Consider the following 14,671-nt stretch of genomic DNA (forward strand, 5'->3'; position numbering starts at 1 on the left):
TGCTGAACCAAGGAGAAATTACTTTTTACTTAAACTTGGTTTTGGTGGGTTTGTTTTTTAGTTATTTCTGTGCTTTCTGCTTCTTGATCTTCTGGCATGGACATCATTAGCTTCCAGTGATGCAAAAGGGGGGAGAAAAAAACAGAGGGATCGCTGCACTGCATGTGGGATTGATAGCAAAGGCGGAGCAAAGCACTGACTAATTGAAGGTTTTAAAAATGGTGGTGGTCTAAATGATGAGTGGATGGTACTTAATAGCAAAGAGAAATTAAATGGTAGATGTATTTTTGCCCTTTACTCTCTCCTTAGCCTTAAAAAAGGTTTAGTTACTATTCCTGAGACAGTTGCAGAACCTCTCAGTACTTAGATGGTGGTGTGCCTGTGCCCACTGGTAACTTGTGACAAACAGCTGGACCTCTGCACCAGCCTCCACTGGACACCTGTGCACTACAGTGCCCATAGTGTGAGGCTTTGTTCACAAGAGATCTTAGAATAATGCAACAGCCTTGTGTTTCCTTTAGTTCCACTGCAGGTCACTTTGGCTTTTTATGTGTGAACAGCATTTTCGTAGCTCAGCTTCATAGTTGTGTTTAAGTGTACTGCTGTTACATAGAAGGCTGAGAATGACTGCAAATGAAAGAAATAAAGGGGAGGGGAGAGCTTGTTTTCTCCAACGTTTGCTTTGTATTTTTATATTTTGTTATCTTTCTTTCCTCATTGGCTTTTGAAAAACAAATTTAATACTGGCTCCCTCAGTTCCTGTTTCGGTGCCCAAAAGTAGTGATGTTCTTGGAAAGTGCTGAAACCGAGCAACTTGTGCTGCTGCTTTGCTTTTTCTACCAGCCTAGCAACCAAAGATGACTTCCCATTTACTGGAGTTGTCTTTCAAGATGAGAGCATCCCCTGTGAGCAATGCAGTTTCCATAGAAATATCAGCAACTGTATAACTCCAAAGGGCAATTTTTCCCCTCGTTGCTTGTGCTTGCTGCTCCTGTATAGCAGAATGGGTGCAAGAGTGACTCATTTCTAAATATATTAATATTTATGGTATAGCCAGGACTTCTGATAAGGTAATGGGCTCTGATGAAGTTCATTGTAACTGTATCTCTTGCAACAGCCAGGGTCCAGGTTTCATTTTGACTGTAGTTGAACATACCTTGTTTAAAGTACCAGTTCTCTCCTGATTTTTACCTCAATGGGAATATCCTAGAAAAGTCAATTTCACTCTAGTTGGGGAGAAGTAAGTAATTGAAAAAGACATTGCATGTAGATTGAATAGGTAGAAAACCTTGTGGTCCACTTGATTTAAGTAGCTTTCATGCTGTTTAGCTGGTAAAGGATAGTTTACTATAGATACAGTGTCCTGATTTCTTTATGCATGGCCTCTGCTTTGAAGCTCCTGGGGCCCTCTGGATTCTATTGGCATTGCAGGTGGCTATTAAATTAGAGTGAGTTTCATATGTGTTTGGTTTTTTGGGTTTTTTTTTGTTTGGTTTTTTTTTTCCCCCAGTGAAACTGTTGTATTATCCAAAAGGCTTGTCTGCAGTGTTTCTGCTGAAGAGTTTATTATCTGTAAAGGCTGCAGAGAAGGATCACCAACAAGTTTCTTAGCTTTTTGTACAGATTGATTGGCACTGGCCAAAAATGAAACTATTTTCATACATTTTAGCACAGTGTGCTTTGCAAAACTTTGTGAAATGAACAGCAGGAACATCTTGCTCCAGACCAATCTTGAGGAAATACTGAGGGTTTTTCAAATTACTGCTTTGATGGGTAACATTCTATGTGTGACTGACATTTTCCTTTTTTTTCTGTGTTTTAGCTGAACTGGAGTTTGTTCAGATCATCATTATAATTGTGGTTATAACTGTTATGGTGGTAGTGATCATCTGCTTGTTGAACCATTACAAACTCTCGACACGCTCCTTTATCAACCGACAGAGCCAAAGCAGAAGACAGGAAGAAACTTTGCAGACGGTGAGTATGAGCCCTTTGGACCACTTTCCTTTTCCTTGTGCTGTATGGTCTGCAGCACAGCCTCCTGAGGAGCTCTGGTACAGGCAACTGTTGAAAATACTTCTGATGTCACTTTTTAATACTTGCTGTAGTTGGGTCTTTTGCTGCGGTTGTATTTGTCAGTAGGAAAAAAGACTGTGAAATAAATTTAAGATACACTGTCTTATTTTTAGACCCTGCTATGTTTTATGTAGCCTGTTTTCATTTTGCATTTGGAGGCTCAGATGTGACATCCTGTTTGCTGCTGTTGTAATTTGAAGGGGAGTGGAGGGGGGGAATTAATGGAGATCACCTGAGGTATGAAGATTTGAAAAACACATAGTGGCTTTTCATATGCTTACTAATATCCTGGGGGTTTATTAGTACTACTGTTTTGTGAACCTGCAGTAACTGTTTGCTAGATCCAAACTGGCTGAGTAAGGGCCCAGGAAAATGTAATGTTTTGGGTTTTTTTTTTTTACTCGAACAGCAAGAAAATACTAGGAAAACGATCCCTCCAAGGGTGTGGAGTGGTTAAGATGTGTTGCTACAGAGCCAAAGGCTTAAGACCAAATCTCAGTTGAGACTTAAACCTGTCTTTAGTCAACCCAGCAGTAAATGAGCATGTAACTTGCCTTGTGAGTTACCCAGGAGTTTGCTGGGTGGCATGCACTTCTCCCATGTGAGGGTTAACCCCAAGGGTGTCTCTGACTTTGGGATGTAGCTCTGAAGCTGTGGATGTTGCAGGGAGGTCCTCTTTTTCTGATGTGCTTTTCAATGTCCTCGGAGTTACGTCTTTGGCCTCTCTGCTGACTGTGATGGCCAAGGGGCCATTTGTGAGGGGAGGCTTTTGATGCATTGAATTCCTGGCAACAGCTCTGGCTTCACAGCTTAATTTCATTTCACTGTAAAAAAAAATTTCTGATTGTAACTGAAAGGTATGGGTCCCATAATGGCTTACACCAGTTGCAACTCCACACGGTCTCACCTTTCCATCACAGTCCTCTGTTTCCTCTTTCCTTGTGCTCCGTAGGAAGTTGCTAAGATCATGTTGAGAGGCCTCAGGGGGCCAGTCTGACTGCACACTAATTGCTTTTATTCAGTTAGATTTCAGCCAGGTCAGGGAGCAAAGTGCCTGGGCAGGGAAGGGAGTGCTGGCAGGTGAGGAGGCAGGGATGCTGCAGGCAGGGCTGGACCCCTGGCAATTGACAGCTCCCTCCTGAAAACCAGCTGTAAAACATGATGAATGCGGGGCTCCTAAAGCTGTCACTTAGCACATCACCTGCACCCTTTTGCTGGGGTTGAGCTGCTGTTATGTTGGAGGCTGCGCAGGGAAGAAAGGAGCTGTCTTCTCAAGGGGAGGTTGCCTCATTTCCTGGTGCTTTGGTAGCACAGGAATTTTTAGTTCTAATTTGCTTACAGATGAAACTGGAACTTGTCAAACCTTAACCTTGTGGACTTCAGGGCTGGAAAAATTGCATAGATTAATTTGAATGTTACTTTGAAATGGACACTGTAATTAAAGAACCACACTCCTGTCTGAAAAATGTTAGCTATAATTGCTACAAGTACCTAAAATAAAATAATCTGAGATAAAGGAAATGCATTTTCATCTTCACAAATCTTAAAACTGCAGTAAGCTGTCAAATGTGTGAAGTAACCCATTATTTCCTTTGTATGGCTTGTTAGTATTGTCTATCATCAGACCAAGAGGTGCCTTTTCTCTTGGACACAAGGGAGAGGAAACATCATCTTCTTGTGAAGAAGAACACGCAGTTTGGCAGTGGGGACTTAAGAGCTGCTTTACTGTCCAGAACTGCTCTTTATTAATTTCTAAAACACTGACTCAGTTTCAGTTTGATGGTGCCATTGTAAGTAATGATGATCAAAGCCATGTGAGCATTTCATGGGAATTGATTATTGGTTGGCAAGAACTAGTTACTAATCCTACCAGAAACTGGTGTAGGTTTGTCATCAGTATTACTCATGTGGATTTCTGATAAACTGAAGCTTTTCTTAAAAGGTCATATTTGTGGGGAAACAGGACTTCAGAGGTCTCTGAGTTCAGATGTCAAATATATTTGAATTTTTCTTTGTCTCAGGTGTTAGAAGGAAATTCTGATAGAAACTGGTTGTGCGCTACTTGCAGTGCAGACCTTAAAAGCAGTGTGTGGTGCATGAGGGTAGAGAAACTAAAGCATTTGATCTGTCATGTGAAACCAGGAGGGACCAGTCTGTTCTCACTGTCCACGGTGGCATAAGGCAAATAGTGTGAGCACTAAGGTGCAGGTTAGATTATACACTTTAAAAATATATTTGTTTTACCCAGGCAAGCCTTGTTCTGTGTGCATATGCTATCGATAAGTGGATTCTCTTCCAAGGCAATCTTTATTCTTCTTGTAATGGTAGAGAGTCTGAAAACAGATTTAAATGTTTATTAACTACTAATGTCTGGAGAAAATATCATTCTGACTCAGGTTTTCTGCTGGTGGAGAAAGAGTGAATGGAAATAGAGGAAATTCAGCTGTATTTCTTAAATGAAAATGGTAAAGCAAATTAATTGACTGTTGGCTAGTTCCTGTAGTGAACTATGGAGTGAGCCCCCCTTCACATAACTGGGGTAGTGGAAGTGTATCAAGATGCAGAACAATACCTTTCCTATTCAGATGGGCCTTTTTTTGTCCTTTTGTTACCTTCAATTTTCCTTCAAGCCTGTCCTATTTCTAGATTATAATGCCTTCCAACAGCTGAGCTGTGGCTGAATTGCGTGGATTTCTGGCCTCATAAAGACCAACTATTGAACAGATGATATCTCTTACTCTGGTTCTTCTAGAAAGTGTAATATAAATGAACAGATAAATTATCTACTGCCTTTATTGCCAGCCTCGCACCTGTAAAACCTCATGGGGTCAGGCCTGCAAAATAATGAAATAAAAGGTATTTGTGTGTGTTCTTTGTCTGGCTGAACTTCCTTTATGTTAAACCCAAACAACAAAAAAAAACCCCAACTAACAACAACAACAAAAAAAAGCCTGGAAATAGAAATTATCATTGTCTTCCAAGTCTAGAAATTTGGCTATTAGAAAGAAGATATCACTGCAATCACAAGTTTTAGGAACTTAATGAGCTTCTGATGTCCTTAAACTCATGCCTTTTCCCCATCCTCGTGGCTTCTGTCTCGTTCTTTTATAAAGTGGGTATTGAAGGAGTACTGAACACTTGGACTGCCCCAGGGTCACTCCTGGCAGCAAAGTCTGTGTCATTCATTACACAAGATGCTCACTCTAACCAGCCCCTGCCTCCCAGCACCAAGGGCAGCATTGCTGCTAGGGTTGGTCAGCTTGCATTAGGACCTGCATTGGTAGTGCCTGTTTAGAATGCCAAGCTCTAGGAGCACAGCTAGAAAAATACTGCCCTGTTTCCTGGAACAGCTGCTTCAGAATAAAAGGGTAATGTCAGGAGGGTGTCAGAGAACACTCAATAATATTGACAACTCCAGGGATTTGTTGGTGATTTCAAATGTTAGCCTTGCCTCTTGGCCTTTTAAATTACTCCCTACTGGTGTTACCATTATTCCTTCTGTTCCTTGCTGGCATCCCTGGGCAGAAGAAAAAAAATCCCACTGGGAACGAGAACCCAGGAGAGAGTGTGAGTCCTGTAGACTACCCTGATTTGCCAAATCTTACTTTGGTGCCAGGTGTTGGTCAGCAGGAGCTGGATGTGCGGTGTGTTTTCCCACTGTCTGCATGAGGGACATGGGCTTGCCTTTCCTCAGGGAGTGCTGCCAGGAGGGACAGTGTGTGCTGACTGCTGCTCTTTGAACTCTACCACAATAAAGCCAGACAATCTTTAATAAGGGCAGGATTGTCTAGGAAATCTGCAGCTAGGACTAGAAGCGAGGAGTGCCAGCTTTGGGTGGCTCTTGACTCAGTGTGTCTCCTTGGGCAACTTGCTTCATCTGCAAACAAAGGAAGGATAATAGTACTTATTTCCTTCACTGGGATGAAATTAAGATTACTTAAAGTGGTAAAGTGCTGTGAAGTTGAGGAAATAAAACTTTTAAAGCATTAAGTAACAGAAATAATTGCTTTAAGTGCAGGGAGGTGCAGTACATGTGAGAAGTTTGGCACTCTCCATAATTACATCTCTAGTACTTCTTGGTACTGTACACTGCTGTGCCAGACACTGTAACCTTTCCTTCCTTAGGGGAAACATCTTTTAAAGGAAGGAGTGGTCCTGCTGGAATACTTGTCATTCTGTTGGGGACAGTGCAATAGTTTGTTTGGCTGGGAAAATGTTGCATCTTCAAAGGTGCAGTGGTCTGTATCATTCAGGAAGAGGCAGGGAGGAATAAGCCCATGTGCCTTCCCGGAACATTCTGAGCAAGCTACTGTTTTAATGTGGTGTAAGGTACCACCTAGGGCCAAAGTCAGAAACTACACTGCTATTTGAAACACTTATTTGCAAAACAGGTGTGTATATTTTTGTGTGTGTATATATATACACATATAAAAAATAATAAAAATCTGAGTATAATCGTGGGGAAGAGAGAGACCTTCTTAATCTTTCCAGTGCATGTCAGAAGGTGAAAAACTGACTTTCATTTCTCAGGAAATAGTTTCAGGCAGAGTACTATTTCTCAGAAACTTTAGAAGTGTAGGAAAAACTGAAAATCTCCTTAAGAGTCAGTTAAAAAAAAAAAAAAAGCTTGGATTGTATGGGATTGTGGTTGTTTAACCCCACCTGGTAACTAGGTACCACAGTGCTGCTTGCTTCCAGTGGGATGGGGGAGAGAATTTGAATGGTGAAGGTGAGGAAACTAGTGTGTTGAGATAAAGACAGTTCAATAGGTAAAGTAAACCTGTGCATGCAAGCAAAGCAAACCAGGGAATGAATTCATCATGTCTCATGGTTAGGCAGGTGTTTAGCTGTCCACAGGGAATTTGGGGGATGGCTGAAAGGTTACTTGGGAAGAAGCAGCGTAACTCTTAACACCCTTCCTCTTCCTAGCTTTTATTGCTGGCCGTGATGTCATATGTTGTGGGATATATCCCTTTGGTCAGTTGGGATCAGCTGTCCTGGCTGTGTCCCCTCCCAGCTTCTTGTGCACCCCCAGCCTGCTCACTGGTGGGGTGGGGTGAGGAGCAGAAAAGGCCTTGGCTCTGTGTAAGCACTGATGAAAATATCCCTGCATTATCAATGCTGCTTTCAGCACGAATCGGAACATAGTCCCATGTTAGCTACTATGAAGAAAATTAACTCTGTCTCAGCCAAAACCAGCACAGGGATGTTTTAGCTTTATTACAGTTTGAGGCGTTTTTCTTACTGAGCATAAATTTTTACCTGTAACTTATCCTGAGTTGAAAGTTCTTCCTGCTTGCTGTCTGTCAATATGCTGATGCTCAGCTGAGGTGGTTGGATCATCCTGCATGCTTCAGGAAGCACTGTGTTTAAAAATGCCCTCAAAAAGTCATCTTTATAAACTGTTTAATTCTAGAGGCTGTAAACCTTTGTAAAATACAAATTAGGCAAATTATCTTAGGCTTATCCAGTCTCCTAAGCTCTAAATATTGAGCTAAATAATCACCATCATAAGATAATTAAGTAATCACCCACCTGGATTTATTAAATGATGCTGTTATTTCAAAACCTAATCACAAAATTAATTTCTGTAAATTATTGTGAAACCCAGGAGTGGCAAAGGTCAGCAAAAGACGTAGCTGGATCCCTTAGAGTTTTCTTGCTTTGTAGGCGCTAGGATTTACTATGGAGATGACTTCTTTTTAATTCCCCAAAGCTAACACTGTTAAAAATAAATGCAATATAGGGAATTAATGTATAAGCTTTCTCTCCCTGTTACTTTTAAGTATTGAAGCTCACCCCTGAAGACCCTTAGCCTCTTTAAGAAGGAGCAAGTTGAAGCGGCTAGCTATTGAGAACCTGTAAGAAGCAGGTAAATTATATATTGCCCACATCAAAAACCAGGTAAACTGCATTTCCTCAGGTTTAGCCTTGATTGCCCATACCTGAGAACCACTTGCACAAATCCCTGGGTGTTGGGTGTGAGGGGGGCATCAAACAGGACTGCCAGTGCTGGGTTTGCTAGCTGGGAAAGGCCTTTCCGCTCCGTGCCATGCAGTGGGGTGCTGGGGCTGTGAGCTTGTGCCAGGCCTGGCAGCTGGTTAATCATGGTGCCGAACTCTATTGCCTGTGCCCGGCTTTGTCTTGCTCACAGGATGAGAAGTGGGGTGAGAAGTCACTGAGTGAAAAGAAGTTCAAAGTAGTTTTTTATCATTAGGCTGATCTGCCTTAGTAATTTGAATAGTAAAAAGAGAGGAACAGTATAAAAAAATATAAATAAAAATGCTGTCAGTTCTTACTTGATTTTCATGCATCTGAGCACAGGGAAGTATTTTAGCTGTCAAATGGAGGTCAATAAGAAGAGAGACGAGGAGAGAGCAAGAAATAATGCTTTCCATCAATGTAAGTCAACCCAGATTGTTCATGGCAGTCCCAGCATGTTACTTCTTACAGCTGGGGGAAGAGGGAAGTCACAGGTATATTTCCCTTCTGCAACACTGAGGTTTTCCCTTTCTTCTTCTCTAAACTCCTTTCCATCACCCCAAGAACAGTGGGGTAGGTGGGCATCAACCCTTGTATCTGTCCAGTGCATGTTTTCATTTGTCCTTGCAGGTTACTGTACAGTAAGTTTATGTCCTAGAAGGGGGATTCCTGCATAGCTGAGTGCAGGAAACCTAGTAGTCTGTTAACTCCCTCCGTTTCTCCTTGCCTCTCTTGCTGTCCATTTTAAGACCGGCCCATGCACTATGTAAGAGTGTAGTGCCTTTTCCTACATTGGGCCAGTTAGTCTGGGCTTATTCCAGTCATGGTGAGAATCCTGTGCTGTGGTACTGGACCACCACATACGCATGGTGAGGTGGTGTGTGAGCTTGGTATTTTCCAAGTGCAAGCATGCTGAGCATATGCTACCCAGCCATCTGCTTGGATTGTTCCTCTGGCTCCTGGGATAGAGATCTTACTGGGGGCTGGCTGCTGCCAAATGATTTATTCTGCCCACTGTTCTCTCCAGAAGAAACCTTAGGGAAGTGCTACAGGTAGGCTGTAGAACACACTGCACAGAGGCCATATTATCACACATCCTTAAGGATCTCACAGCCTTGGAGTTCAGGGGCATCCCAAACTGTTTACCTCCTCAAGTAGTTAGCCAAGAACAGGGAGAGCCTTCAGCTCCTTTGGTCTCATTGTCTTGGTCCAACTCTCCCAGCAACCTGGTCGCACTTGGTGGGGTCCCTGGTAACAACTGCAGTGCCTCCAGGCAGGGTCTTTTACTATACTGGGCATCAACAGTAGATGTTGATGCCCAGTACAGTAATGGGCATCTCTATTCTTGTAGCAAGTCGTTTCTGTTAGGCATTGCTGGTACCAAGTCTGTATGCCTAGGCTAAGCATGCTGGTCCTGCTGCATCTCAGCTCAAGGAGTTGCACCATGTCCTGGGGCTCTTCTTACTCTCCTGCCTTAGGGGAGATGGGCCCTAGGGTGGGAGTCCTCGATTCCACTTCCACCATCAGGGAGTTTAAGTAACATGAGTGGGATTGAATTCCTTCCTGTGTTGGGCCATTGGTTTTGCCTTTTTTCCTCTCTTCTGAGCCTGAACACATTAAAGATGAGACTAAGGCAGTTGCAATAAGCACAAAGCTACACAGTCGTATTTTTCAATCCATCACTTGGGAATCTGCTGTTGTACTGTATATGGCATGTAGTTTGCGGGCAGTTAATTGAGCACTTTAGCTTTGACTAACATGATTTACTTAATAATTGCAACAGGCTTGGAGCCTGCTGGGTCAGCTGCTTGTCTTTAATTGTGCAAGTATATCCTCAGATATTTCAAAATACTCACCTGGGTGATGGAGGGATGAAAAGGAAGGTGGTACAAGGTATGTGTATACATGTATGCATACAGTTACACAGTTACTATTTCTTCTATTGACAAAACCTTATATAGGCACTGAAATACATGAGTCTAAGCAAGATTTGTCTTTTGTATCAGGCTGTTGCAAATGGGGATACTTGCAAAGGGATATTGTGAATAATGGTAATTGTCAGCCTCTCTATCTCTGCTCTCTAAAGCTACAGAAGAGAAGTGATTGACCAGCTTCGTTATTCAAAGCATTTCCCTTAACAGCTGAATCCTGTGGGAAATTCCTCTTAAAGCAGCTTTGCTCTGCAGTGGACTCTCCTGACAAGATCACAGATAGCTTTTGGTCTCTGAGCATCAATGATGAACATCTAGTTAGGTCTATTTTTACATACATTGAAAGATGCTGTGGTGAGAAGCAGCAGTACAGTAAGATTTGAAAGTAGTCGATACAGGTGATGCTTTTGGGGACAGTATGCATTTTCTTTCCTTTCCTGAACTTTCTTGTGTCTATAAAAGCATAAAACTTGAATTAGCACCAGTAAAACAGTCATGACCATACAGCGTTTTGATTTTTCTCTTTTTGCAGCAGGATTGAAATTCTTTTCTGTATATCTGCTCTGATGTGTTCTTTTCAGCTTCAAAATTTTCCAGTGACATAAATCCATTGCAATAATTATTGCTATTGTAGAGAATTAATTGAGAAGAAAACTAATGATAAACCTTAAGCTGTTTTTCCTTATTGGCATGTTGTTCTTCACCCTTTTATTCTGCTGGTACAGCCTTTCCAGGCATGAGAGAGAAAATATCTTTGGCCTGAGAAGGTGTCTGGGGAAGTGGTTGAAGAGGGAGGGGAACTGGTGGCTGTAACCTCAGCTGCTTAACTACTGTTTATGGTGAGAATTGGTCAACTGACAGCTTTGACCAGAATATACCTGGGCTTAGAGTGGCTGTCACTTCACTGACATTGCAGATGACAGGTTTTGTTGCAAACTGTTTTGGCTCTGGTCTGTAATTGGCATCCTGGCTGGCAGCTCAGCTTCATTGGACCTGCTGATGCGGCCTCATCATGGGTTGGGAGGTGACAGGTGCCCGCTCAGCACACAAGTGCTGAAGTGTCTCCTGTCATCGCTGCATGTTGCTGCGCTCATAGCTGCGACTGGCTTGCTGTGTCCTTACAACCTGTGAGGCTGGGTGCTGTGGATGGTGTCCTGGCACTTGTAAAACAGACAAAGCTTGACTTACTTGGGTGCAGAGCTGCTGTTTGCTCTAGTTTTAGTAAGAAACTGGTGGGATGTTACTTGCTTATTGCTTATTTCTTTAGGTGGAGACAGACAGTCTGTAGAAGCTGACTGCTTATAAGAGTTGTGGTATTGATGCAGGGTGGTGATGAGATCTATTAATTTTCCCTCTTCTGTTGTTTTCTTCTGTATTCCAGGAAGGGTGTCTGTGGCCTTCAGAAAGCTCGGTTTCACGCCAGGGTGCTTCAGAGGTACAGATTTCTTATTACCTTCACCAGTGTGCTTACCTCTTTACTGTAATATCTATTTTGTTCCTTTCAGAAACATTCATCTGGTTTTGTAGAACTAGTCAATTGTCAAGACTAGAGAGAATGTGTTTCCTATGTTCAGAAACAGAAAAGTCTCTAAAGCTACAGAAGAGGGTTTTTTTTTTTTTTTTTGGTGTCGATCAAGAGCAGGGTTCATGTGGACATTAAGCCTGCCTTAACTCCCATTCCATAAATGCCTAAGGCTTTTCATTAAAAAAACCCCCAGAGTTCTGCCTACGTGGCATCTCATCTCCATCATCAGCTCCCTGCATCATAGTAGGCATTCGCAGGTAAGTGGTGGAGGTGTGTCTCTCTCATGCAGTGGCTCAGTGATTAAGTATTCAGTGGAAGCTGGGAGACCAGTTTATCTTCTGCCTGGATTTTTCTTGGGTTTATGACATGTACCCTATCACCAGTGTCTCCCATCTTCTAACTAGCACAGATCCCTGGTCTATGTGATAATTTGTGGGCGTATTGCTCTGAGTGGTCTAGCTCTCCCGTGATATACAGCAGTCTTCCTGATGGTTGTCCCTGCATCTGTGAAGGTCAGGGGTAAGGATCCTGCGCGGATCCAAAAATGAAGAGTTTGAAAGACCTAAATCTAAGAAGCTGATGTGTCTGTCTAGGTCTGGGATAGCTCAAGTGAGGAACAATAGCTCCTCATGGACTATCTTGAACTCTTCCTTTCATAAAGCCTGACCTTGTCCAGGGCTTGATATGCCAGGGACATTTTTTCCACTCTCAGTGCGGCAGCCTTGTAGGTCCTCCCTGGAGGCTGAATTCTGGCTGAGAACTGAGGGGGAGAAGGACACCTGATACACTGTGGTAGTGAAGGCGTGAGATATGCTGGGCCTTTATAAAATGTACTAAAATGACCATCTGAATTCTTTGGTGATGCAGGATATTACATTAACACTGAGTGGGAGGGGGAGGTTCAGACTGCAGCTGAAATTCAGCATTGGGACATTTTTGTAGAACTAGTCAATTGTCAAGACTAGAGAGAATGTGTTTCCTATGTTCAGAAACAGAATCATTTTCTTTTGTCTGTGCGTATTTTAATGTCAGAAGGAGCTGTGTTGGGTCTCCATCTTCCTTCATGAAGCTCTTCTCAAGTATCATGTGCTAGATCCTTCCTGTAATTCCTGCCTCTTACTTTCATGTGGGAGCACGTGTCCACAGGATTTGCTGGGCTTAATCTCTAAGGTGTCAAAGAGAAGCATTTTGCCAGTTCTTGGTTAATACGGAGCACCCGCAGTGCTTTGCGCAGACGTGGAATCACGTGTGTCTCTTCCCGTTTCAGATCATGTATGCTCCAAGGTCCAGGGACAGGTTTACCGCCCCGTCTTTTATGCAGCGGGACCGTTTCAGTCGCTTCCAGCCCACTTACCCTTACATGCAGCATGAGATTGACCTTCCTCCGACCATCTCCCTCTCTGATGGGGAAGAGCCGCCGCCATACCAAGGCCCATGCACCCTGCAGCTCCGGGACCCAGAACAGCAGATGGAGCTCAACCGGGAATCCGTCAGGGCACCGCCCAACCGAACCATTTTTGATAGCGACTTGATAGACATCTCCATGTACAATGGGGGCCCCTGCCCACCGAGCAGCAATTCGGGCATAAGTGCAACCAACTATAGCAGTAACGGAAGGATGGAAGGACCACCCCCGACGTACAGCGAGGTCATGGGGCATTACCCAGGCTCCTCTTTTTTCCATCACCAGCACAGCAACGTGCCTCCTTCCTCGCAGAGGGGGAGCAGACTTCAGTTTCAGCAGAACAATTCAGAGAGCACAATAGTCCCCAGCAAAGGCCAAGACCGGAAACCAGGAAACCTGGTCTAAAAGTTACTTGTAAGCCCAGGTTCATTTGAACTGAAGACAAGAGTTTGAAGCAGGGCGGTGGAGGAAGACCCCCCATGCTCCGATGCACAATGTTGTTACGTTTCACGTGGTACAACTTAGTAAAACCAAACGTGCAAACCAGTTCTTTGTTTCTGATTCCTTTCAGGGGAATTGCATGCAGAGCAGATGGAAAGAAATACTAACTTCCATTCAGTTTGTCTACGAGCAGTGTTTCAGGGGAGAGGGGGGGATATATTATTTTTTTTTAATAAACTATTTCAATTATTTAATTCTAAAAGTTAACTTAGCACAGAAATGAGGCTTGTACAGCCTGTTTTATACTCACTGAATGGCAGAAGAAAGAAGGTGGTTTTGCTAGAGAAACGGGGGAAGAATTGGCCAGTTTGCTTTTTTTTTTCTCCCAGGGTGTGGATTTTTTTTTTAAATATGAAACAAAATTCCTGTTTTGTGTGCCAAGGTATAAAGTTGAGAACTTAGATGAATGCAAGGAATTAATTTGTGTTGTGATAAATGTGTTTTAAAAAGTTGCACTATCTTAATGTTTAAAAAAAAAATATATATGAGGGAACTGTTTTATGTGAAGTTCTTCTATATGTTGTCTTTTCACCTGTGGTATAATGATAGAGCCCCAGAATTAATCTGGAGGATTTTGCCCCCCTCCCCCCGGGTTTGCTAGAAAGAGGGGACAGGACTTAGCCTAACATCTCTTGACTTTTACAAATCAAGAAATACAGGGACACTTGTCTTTGCAATAAGTTGCATTCAAATAACAGTGCATCAATAAAGTGTCTTGGAGACTTTTGGATGGAAGAAGGCAAATACGAAATCCCAGCATTTTCCATCACTTCGGGTTTAGCTGTTTTGCAGCATAGACTATTTGTTTCCTAAATGCAAAACAAAATCCCAGATGTGTTAATTTGTATTGATTCTGACTAAGTGCTGCCATTCTTTTCCTTTTCATAATGCGGTATCACCAGTACTTACAGTTTTAGAGATTTTTGTCCTCACTGTAGCCTGAAATGTATTTAGTCACATATCATGACATTATGCAATAAATGGTTTAAAAATGCAAGGTGGGTTTCCCCCCCTGCAATGCTGTTGAAATACGTGAGACTCCATTGTGCTTTTCGCTCTCCCATTTCATCCTTTGGATGCTGAAGTTCAGTCCTGGAGATCCATCCTGTTGAAGTGAAGGGGCCTTTGTAGCTGTGACTGCCGTTTCCACAGCAGTACTGAGAGCGCTCGTGACAGTGGCGCTGGCTTCTGCAGCATCCCTGGCGCTGACATGGGAGCACTGGTTACTCTCACTGCAAAATATTTTGCTCT

General features: G+C 42.9%; 1 protein-coding gene across 3 annotated transcripts; it reads left to right on the top strand.

The window, feature by feature from the left end:
- The first annotated feature begins 1,824 nt into the window (after positions 1 to 1,824).
- LDLRAD4 (low density lipoprotein receptor class A domain containing 4) lies at positions 1,825 to 13,465 on the top strand. Of its 3 annotated transcripts, none has more exons than XM_010017302.1 (3): positions 1,825 to 1,977; positions 11,371 to 11,424; positions 12,782 to 13,465. In XM_010017302.1, exons 1-3 carry the CDS (start codon positions 1,873 to 1,875, stop codon positions 13,322 to 13,324), a joined length of 702 nt encoding a protein of 233 aa, XP_010015604.1. In that variant the 5' UTR covers positions 1,825 to 1,872; the 3' UTR covers positions 13,325 to 13,465. The 3 variants fall into 3 exon arrangements, with proteins under 3 accessions (XP_010015604.1, XP_010015605.1, XP_010015606.1); XM_010017303.1 differs by having other exon boundaries at positions 1,831 to 1,977; positions 11,371 to 11,446; positions 12,792 to 13,465; XM_010017304.1 differs by lacking the exon at positions 11,371 to 11,424 and having other exon boundaries at positions 1,831 to 1,977.
- The last annotated feature ends 1,206 nt before the right edge of the window (positions 13,466 to 14,671 follow it).

Source organism: Nestor notabilis, unplaced genomic scaffold (assembly GCF_000696875.1).
Source record: "Nestor notabilis isolate BGI_N333 unplaced genomic scaffold, ASM69687v1 scaffold14776, whole genome shotgun sequence".
Lineage (NCBI taxonomy): Eukaryota > Metazoa > Chordata > Aves > Psittaciformes > Psittacidae > Nestor > Nestor notabilis.